At 46.8% G+C, this 10000-nt stretch overlaps 1 protein-coding gene across 1 annotated transcript in view; it reads right to left on the minus strand.

Annotated features, from left to right (window-relative positions):
* LOC143295195 (inactive pancreatic lipase-related protein 1-like) overlaps window positions 1–10000 on the minus strand; it is a 36054-nt gene that overhangs the window by 12505 nt on the left and 13549 nt on the right. Inside the window, exons 2-4 of the mRNA XM_076606767.1 lie at window positions 7813–7999; window positions 5643–5811; window positions 4781–5012 (exon numbers count right to left, since the gene is read on the minus strand). Coding sequence (XP_076462882.1) covers window positions 4781–5012; window positions 5643–5811; window positions 7813–7999 — 588 coding nt within the window. The remainder of the gene's footprint in view (window positions 1–4780; window positions 5013–5642; window positions 5812–7812; window positions 8000–10000) is intronic.

The raw sequence follows: 10000 nt of genomic DNA on the forward strand, positions 1-10000 counted from the left end.
ATTGGCAAGTTCTGTGTCATTGTGAAGAACAGAATGTTTACAAGCATGGAAAGTACTTACTGTATTTGTATGTTCTTGCCATCAAGAAAACAGAATGTTTGCATGTTTGGTGTATGCTACATTTTTATCAGTAAACGTGATCCCATGCAGTTTCTGTCAGTACAACTGAACATTAGTATGACAATAATCAGTTATTGGTGAAGATGATGTTACGTCTTTTGACTGTGTATATGAGTGTTTGTTTCTTTCTCGTTGTTTTTGTTTTGGTTTGGTTTTTTGTTGGGTTGGGTTTGTTTTTTGAGTGTGTGTGTGTGTGTGTGTGTGTGTGTGTGTGTGTGTGTGTGTGTGTGTGTGTGTGTGTGCGTGTGTGTGCCGTGACAGACAGACAGAAAAAAAGAGACAAGAGGCAGAGACAAAGGGAGAAAACAACGAGCGAGTATAGAGGGATTCCATGGATATATATAGAGAAGCAGAGAACAAAACGATTAATGAACACCATCTGGATCATATCCGGAACAGCAGTAGTAGTAAGCTGCCGCTTTTTTTTTCTCTCTCTCTCTCTCTCTCAGTGGCCCACCCCCACCCCCAACCCCTCACCCCCCCACCCCTCATCCCCCCCACCCCGTCAGTCTGTTTACTGCTGCAGCACCTGCAGTGGCTCACTGGTGATGGAACCATCCCCACCCCCACTACACCCCCACCCTCCCAACGAGCCATGCATCTACTACTGTACCTCCCGTGATAAACTACATGTTTGTCTGTCTCCCTCCCTCCTCAAGGCCGCTTTGCACCTGGCCTGCTAACAAACACACTGCAGGCGCCTCACGGTACCTTTTTTTGGGGGGAGGGGTGGTGGTGGTAGCTTAGTGGTTATGCTGCTCGACTGTACATTAATTAATGAATGTAACAAATGCCCACCATTGAAAAACAAACACGCAAAAAAGATGTATGAAACAGCACACACACACACACACACACACACACACACACACACACACACACGAGGTTCAATCCTATACACAGACTGGGTTGTTGTTGTTTTTTTACTCCCCCCTGCCCCTCCTCCTTCCCCCGACCCCCTAGTCGTTCGCATGAGACGATAAACCGAGGTTCCGTGTGCAGTATGATGCACTTTTTGTGCAGGTCTGTATCCGATTAAAAGGAACCCACGGCAACAAAAGTGTTAGTGTCCCCGGTTAAACCCCCATTTCGATTGAGAAACAAATATACACTTGCAGACTGAAAACAACAACAACAACAAAAACATGTAAATATATATCAATATGGGTGTCGCTGCACTGTGGCGATGCGCTCTCCCAGGAAAGAGCAGCCCGAATTTCACGCAGAGAATGTTGTGACAAAAAGGCAACACAATACAGTACAATACAGTGCAATACAATACAATACAACACAATACGATGCGATCCGATACCATACCATACCATAGCATACCATACAATGCAATACGATACGATACGATACGATACGATACGATACGATACGATACGACACGATACGGTACAATGAAATACAATGCAATACAATACGATACGGTACGATATACAATACAATACAATACAATACAATACAACGCTAGAGACAAGCCACCATGTGGTCAAGTGGTTAGAACTACGGACTGACACCCGAGGGGACGACAGCGGTTCAAAGCCCTTCCAGAGAGGACACTAACAGACAGCATTGTGGGATCCTACTTCCCTATTCCCTCTCCCTCTATCTAGAGTGAAGTGTTTTGTTCCCAAACGGCTCCACTGGGAAGAATGGGCATTATATAATACGCGGGTTGAGAGTCATCCACTTCACGGACGTGCGTCCGTCTTTGAAAATGTTGCTCTCCAGCCAACGCTGCAGGGTCTCTGTTTATATCGGACCTGTTTGACGGCGGGATATGTTACGAAATGGCCACTGTGTTGAGAACAGCCTTGTCTTTATAATAAGTGTCAAAACCTTCATGGATTTGAACAGGAGGATTTTTACACCATTCTCAGCCACGGTCGTCCAGCGGACACGACAAGTTACGGTGATTTGACATACCCAGCTGTCATGGTGTCTGTCGTGTCTGGGTGCAGTCAACGTTGTTTCGCATCACAAATACACTGGGAAAACGTAACAAACAACCCACAGAAATTTACTGTGCGGCTTGAACTATATGCTTGCAAACAAAACCAGACGACCGTTGTTATTCTTCTTCTGTCCACCCCGTTGCGCATATTATTAGAGTTACCTTTTTTATTACATTGAGTTACCTTTTATCTCCGAAAGCGGAGTATGGCTGCCTACATGGCGGGTTAAAATCGGTCATACACGTAAAAGCCCACTCGCGTATATTCGAGTGAACGTGGGAGCTGCAGCCCATGAACGCAGAAGAAGAAGAGTTACCTTTTTTTCTTTTGTATTTTCCATATTACAACAAGGCAGTGACCTTACTTTCAACTGATGTTACTTTTTCTTTTGTACTTTCCATATTACAACAAGGCAGTGACCTTACTTTCAACTGATGTTACTTTTTCTTTTGTACTTTCCATATTACAACATGACAGTGACCTTACTTTCGTTGTTACCTTTTTCTTTTGTACTTTCCATATTACAACATGACAATGACCTTACTTTCGGTGTTACCTTTTTCTTTCGTACTTTCCATATTACAACATGACAGTGACCTTACTTTCGATGTTACCTTTTCTTTTGTACTTTCCATATTACATGACAGTGACCTTACCTTCAGTGTTACCTTTTTCTTTTGTACTTTCCATATTACAACATGACAGTGACCTTACTTTCGTTGTTACCTTTTTCTTTTGTACTTTCCATATTACAACATGACAATGACCTTACTTTCGATATTACCTTTTTCTTTTGTACTTTCCATATTACAACATATTACAACATGACAATGACCTTACTTTCAGTGTTACCTTTTTCTTTTGTACTTTTCATATTACAACATGACAGTGATATTACTTTCGTTGTCCCCGGCACAACCATGATCAGTGAGTTTGTTTCAAATGTTCTGGGCTGGGTTGCCTGAGACGATCATCGCAGAGCTAAGTTTGCTGAGAGTTGAGAATGTTCCTAAATATAAGGAGTTTTAACATGGAGTTGGGAACGGTTTCAACGATAAGCAAACTTAGCGCTGCTGAGTTTGCTCATGCACCCCAACCCTGGTGTCGGCAGGTTCGTGCGGACTGTAGCTGGAAGAACCGCGTTGCAGATGCCTCCGTTCACTTAACCGTCTGGCCCGGCCCACGATGAAGCGGTGGTTTTGATCAGCCGTAGAACAGAAGTGTATGTACCGGGCAGTGTCCTGTGTGCGTGTTGAATCACGACACTGAGGCTCTCTCCTTCTGAACCGACGCCACAGTAGTAGTGTGGTGGGGATGTATAACCTGGGCAAGACACTCTCCACTGTTATCAGATTCCAGCCCGGATAGTCAGGACGGTCATGAGACCACCCACAGTCCATAGAGAGCTATTAACTACGTCACAATGAGACCACCCACAGTCCACAGAGAGCTGTTAATGACGTCACAATGAGACCATCCACAGTCCACAGAGCTATTAATGACGTCATAATGAGACCACCCTCAGTCCATAGAGAGCTACTAATGACAAGTCACAATGATACCACCCACAGTCACAGTGATACCACCCACAGTCACAGTGAGACCTCCCACAGTCACAGTGAGACCTCTCACAGTCACAGTGAGACCTCCCACAGTCACAGTGAGACCTCCAACAGTCACAGTCAGAGACCTCCCACAGTCACAATGATACCACCCACAGTCACAGTGATACCACCCACAGTCACAGTGATACCACCCACAGTCACAGTGAGACCTCCCACAGTCACAGTGAGACCACCCACAGTCACAATGATACCACCCACAGTCACAATGATACCACCCACAGTCACAATGAGACCTCCCACAGTCACAATGATACCACCCACAGTCACAGTGAGACCTCCCACAGTCACAATGAGACCTCCCACAGTCACAATGAGACCTCCCACAGTCACAGTGAGACCTCCCACACAGTGATACCACCCACAGTCACAATGATACCACCCACAGTCACAGTGAGACCTCCCACAGTCACAATGATACCACCCACAGTCACAATGATACCACCCACAGTCACAGTGAGACCTCCCACAGTCACAATGATACCACCCACAGTCACAATGATACCACCCACAGTCACAGTGAGACCTCCCACAGTCACAATGATACCTCCCACAGTCACAGTGAGACCTCCCACAGTCACAATGAGACCTCCCACAGTCACAGTGAGACCTCCCACAGTCACAGTGAGACCTCTCACAGTCACAGTGAGACCTCCCACAGTCACAGTGAGACCTCCAACAGTCACAGTCAGAGACCTCCCACAGTCACAATGATACCACCCACAGTCACAGTGAGACCTCCCACAGTCACAATGATACCACCCACAGTCACAGTGAGACCTCCCACAGTCACAATGATACCACCCACAGTCACAGTGAGACCTCCCACAGTCCACAGAGTGCTGTTCTGGTGGTCATTGTCGGACACGAGAGTGGTTCAAGAGTAAGGGAATTGCAGAATATCATTTCACTGCTATTTTCACACACACACACACACACACACACACACACACACACACACACGCTCCCCTCCCTCGAACCCACACACCGACACCGACACCGACACACCCACACCCTGGCCAGGGCCGACACACCCACACCCTGTCCAGGGCCACCATCACCTTCATACTAACTTACCAGTGATTCTCCCCAGCCCCAAGGTTCGCTCCCCAGCGTACCCCGCCACGTGAGCGCCCAGGCTGTGGCCCACGAGGTGCACGAGCGCCTGGCTGTGGTTGAGGGGCGCCTCAGCCAGCACGTGCAGGAGCTGGGACAGCTGGGCGCCCACCACGCGCGCGTTGGCCGCCGCCTGCCCGTAAGGAAGCCCCGCCCCCTTTTCCCAGTCCACCGTGATCACGTTGAGGTCGTCCTGCTCGGGATGGGTAGGATAGGGTAGGATAGCATGGATGGGTGGGTGTGTGGGTGGATGGATGGATATGTGCGTGGGTGGATGGATGGTTGGATGGATGGGTGGATGGTTGGGTGGATGGATGGATGGATGGGTGGGTGGGTGGATGGTTTGGTAAATGGATGTGTAGGTGTAAGGATGGATGGTTGGGTGGCTAGGTGGTTGGGTGGCTGGATGTGTAGGTGGATGGATGGATGGTTGGGTGGCTGGATGTGTAGGTGGATGGATGGATGGTTGGGTGAATGGATGTGTAGGTGGATGGATGGATGGTTGGGTGGCTGGATGTGTAGGTGGATGGATGGATGGTTGGGTGGCTGGATGTGTAGGTGGATGGATGGATGGATGGTTGGGTGGGTGGGTGAATGATTGGGTGAGTAGATGGATGGATGGATGGGCGGTGGTCACTTCTTTGTGATGATTATAAAGACAGGCAAACAGACAGAGAGACACAGAGAGAGACCATTTGTTGTCAGTTTCTTGGGAATGTTTTTAAATTGTTTTTGTTTCGTTAGGTTTGGTCTTGTTTCAGTTTATCATTTCTCGCGCACACCAGAAACATCCAATCAGAGGGCTGGGTCAGGTCAGACTCACGTGCTTGAGGAGATGGCGCACCATGGTTTGGACCCACTGGCGGCGCGCGCTGTGGGTGAAGCCGTGGACGATGACCTTGGTGGCCCGTGCCGCGGAGAAGTGGGTGTCGGCCACCCCGCTGGAGTTTGAGGCGTCCAGGATCTCCTGACCTGAGGTGTTCCACGTCTCCCTGACGTGGTCAGCGTAGTATAGTGGGTGGTGTCAGTGTGTGTGTGTGTGTGTGTGTGTGTGTGTGTGTGCATGCGTGTGTGCGCGCGCGCCTAGAGTTGACTTAATCAAGATTTTGCGCCTTTTAAATATTATTAGTAGTAGAAGTAGTATTTTTTATACATTTATCCTTTTTTCTTTTTTCTTTTTTTTTTGTTTTGTTATTTTTTGTTAATTTTTAGTCTTTTTTTTTTTCCTCAAGGCCTGAGGGTTGGGTTATGCTGCTGGTCATGCATTTGCTTGGCAGATGTGATATAGCGTATATGGATTTGACCGAACGCAGTGACACCTCCTTGAGCTACTGATACTGATACTGATACTGATACAGTGCAACAGGGGGCTGGTTATACCTTATGATAATCAGATTCTACCCGAGATAGTCGGGAGAGCAGTTGCCTCCTCGGCTGTTCTGATGGTCATAGTCGGACACGACTGACTACCATATATGATAGTTATAGGTGTTGGCGGTGTTGGTGATGGAGATGTGAAGCAGTAGTGTGGTTGTAGTAGTTGTTATATTTGTTGTGGTGATGGTGGTGAGTGTTCTTATCATAGCAGTAGTAGTAGTGGTGGTGGTGGTGGTAGTGGCGGATGCTGTCGAAGTATAGTCGTTTTTAGTTTTTAAGTGATATATTACATATATATATATATGTGTGTGTGTGTGTGTGTCTTTTTTACACACACACACACACACACACACATATATATATATATATGTGTGTGTGTGTGTGTGTGTGTGTGTGTGTGTGTGTGTGTGTGTGTGTATGTATACATAATTATATTTTTGTGTCTGTTGTTGTTGTTGTTACTTTTACATACGTGTGTGTGTGTGTGTGTGTGTGTGTGTGTGTGTGTGTGTGTGTGTGTGTGTGTGTGTGTGTGTGTGTATGTGTGTGTGCAATTCACTCATCACATCAGCTAAGAAAATTTCCCGCCAAAATAATAGTCAGCAAGATTGCTCCCACCAAAGATTTTTAAAAAAATTAGAAAACAAAAGAAACCTCTTCAACGCCTTACTATCTGCCGACCTGCAAGACAACAGTGAAATAACACGTATATCAAATGAAAATCCAAAAACCAGCTACAGCTGCATGCAAGACACGATCCACCCCAGCCAGAGAGGTACCAGTGTTCTTGCAGGTAACATTAGCAGACACCCGCGGGACCTCAATCTTCTGGGAGCCCCCACGGCGACCGGCAAGGCCAAGGAGCAACAGGATGCCCTGAAGACCCCAACATCCCTCCCGTTACAGCCATGTGTACATTGCTGAACATCAGAACCCGTGGTTGAACCGCTACAAACTGTTTATTGTATAACTATTAATGAAAAGTCCGTCAACTATGTATGTTCACATGAACTCTGACAGCACCAACTCCTGCTGGTGAAGTCTGTTTAGTTTGTACTGAATCCATCATTTGAGAACGTGAACGCGAATTGAAACTTCATTAACACCCCTTCACCCCCCCCCCCCCCCCCCCCCCCCTCTGTTATTCACATTAACTTTGTTATTTTTGTTTCCCCGTTTATGCATTTTTTTGGTAGTTTTCTACCTTTTCTGTTTTCATCTTCCTCCCCCCCCCCCCCCCCCCCCCCCCCCTCTCGCCCCCACCCCGCACCCCCCACCCCCTTTTTTTCTTTTCTTTTCTTTAATCGTCTAATATCACTGATAGTGAAAAGACGCTAAACTAAAGAACGAACACACACACACACACACACACACACACACACACACACACACACACACACACACACACACACACACACACACCGCTAGCAATACCAACCACGTATATACTCAGTTGAATAGACAGACAAACAGACAGACAGACAGACAGACAAACAAACAAAGAAACAGATCGACAGACACTGAAAGCGGTCAACAATCAAACAAACCAAGAAACCCGGACGGAGGAAGTAAAAGAAAACGCCAGCAGTCAGTCAGTCTGTCAGTCAGTCAGTCACCTGGTGAAGAGAGAGAAGGTGGTGCCGATGTCTGCGAGGTCCTGAGGCAAAAGGCTGAGGGGTCTGTGTGCGGAGTGGAAGGGGGCTCTGTTACTGAAGCAGCCCAGGTCAGGGTAGCACTTCTCCTCGTTCTGTGCCGTGCCGCCGCTGCCGCTGCCGCCGATGTGTAGGCCGTCCAGCAGGAACCCTGAGTGACACGGCGTGCGTTCTAGTTGTTATGGTGGTTGATACTACTACTACTACTACTACTACTGATAATAATAATAATAATAGTAATGAAATAACAATAATAATGATGATTATGATGAGAGAAAACCTGGCCCGACCCAATCCCAGCGGCCCGGAAGCTCTACGGAGGACTTGAGGACCTGCGACGTACTGCCGCCTTCGTCGAGGAGACGGGGGAATCCATCTGATAAATGACGAACGAGACAACAACAACAACAACAACAACAACAATAATAATAATAATAATGATAATAATAACGATGATGATGATAATAATGATAATAATGATAACTAGTAGTAGTATGGTAATGATGGTAACGATAACGATAATGATAGGCTAAGAAGAAGAAAAAGTAGTAGTAGTAGCAGCAGCAGCAGTAGCAGTATGGTAATTATGATAAAGATAACGATGATAATAGGCTATAACATTATTGTTATTATTATCATTGTCATCATTGTTATCATATTATTATCATTAATATTATTATTATTGTTATTATTATTATAATCATTATTGCTACGACGACGACGACGACAACGATGATGATGATGATGACGATGTCAGGGTAGCACCTCTCAGTCGTTCTATGCCGTTCCACTGCCGCTGCCGCCGATGTGTATCCTGTACAGCAGGAACTCTGACGAGGTTATCATCATCGTCATCATCATCATCATCATCATCATCAACATTGTTATGATTATTATAGTTGTCATGATGATACCCCCAGAAAACGGAATGTGGCTACCTATATGGCGGGGGGTGCAAAAGGTTCCGGTCAGACACTGGCACGTAAAAGCCCAACTCGCGTACATACTACGAGTGAACGTGGGAGCTGCAGCCCACGAACGAAGAAGAGGAGGAAGTTATGACGAGGTGGTGACGATTATGACGATGACGACGATGATGATGACGACGACGATGATCATGATGATCACGCCGCTGCCACCCACCCCCGCCAAAGTGTATCCCCCGTTCAGAAGGAACCCTGGTGTGAGAAGGCGCTCGTTCTGGTTGTCAGTGATGGTGGGGTTGATACTACTGCTACGACTATTACTGCTGCTGCTGCTGCTGCTACTGATGCTACTGCTACTACTACTGCTGCTGCTGTTGCTGCTCAGCTACTACTACTACTGCTGCTCCTGCTGCTGCTACTACTACTGCTGCTGCTATTACCACTGCTGCTGCTACTGCTGCTGCTGCTTCTACTACTACTGCTGCTGCTGCTACTACTACTACTATTTTACTACAAACAATAATGATAATAATGATAGTAGTAGTAATGATAATAATTATAATCTCAATAATAATTGTAAGAATTGTGGTAATGACGATAACGATGATGGTGATGATGATGATGATGATGATGATTATCATCATCATTATCATTATTGTTATCATGATGATGATGATGATGATATGGACAATACAGACCTGACACCCTTGCGCCAGTCTATGGAAGTCGGTGTGTAGCCTAGTCCTCTTCGTATCTAACATAATTGATGTCCGGGCTATGTCAGTCAGACAAGTTGCCTGAGATCACGCGCACGCACGCACACACACACACACACACAATCACACACACAATCACACACAAAGGATGCCGGATGGATGCACTGAGCTCAACACCCAAGGAAAAAAAGAAATTCCTTGACGTAAAAGCAATGTTGACGTAATAATTACGCTGTCTGAATGACGTCTGTCTGGGTCACAACACGCCCAAAGAGATGCAGGGCGGAGGGAAGGTGGTAGGCAGAAGAGAAGGGAGTGAGGTATGGGGGAGGGGGGGGGGGGTTGTTAAAGGGAAGGGAGTGGAACGGAGGGGTAGATGTCGGAAGGAAAGCACTGAGGAAGAAGAGAGATCAAGAAATAAACGAGGGTGGCAATGGAAAGGCGGAAGGAGGGGATGGGAGTGGGGGGGCGGTAGGGGGGGCGGGAGGGTGGTGAAAGAAGGAAGTGAAG

Source organism: Babylonia areolata, chromosome 20, assembly GCF_041734735.1.
Source record: "Babylonia areolata isolate BAREFJ2019XMU chromosome 20, ASM4173473v1, whole genome shotgun sequence".
Lineage (NCBI taxonomy): Eukaryota > Metazoa > Mollusca > Gastropoda > Neogastropoda > Buccinidae > Babylonia > Babylonia areolata.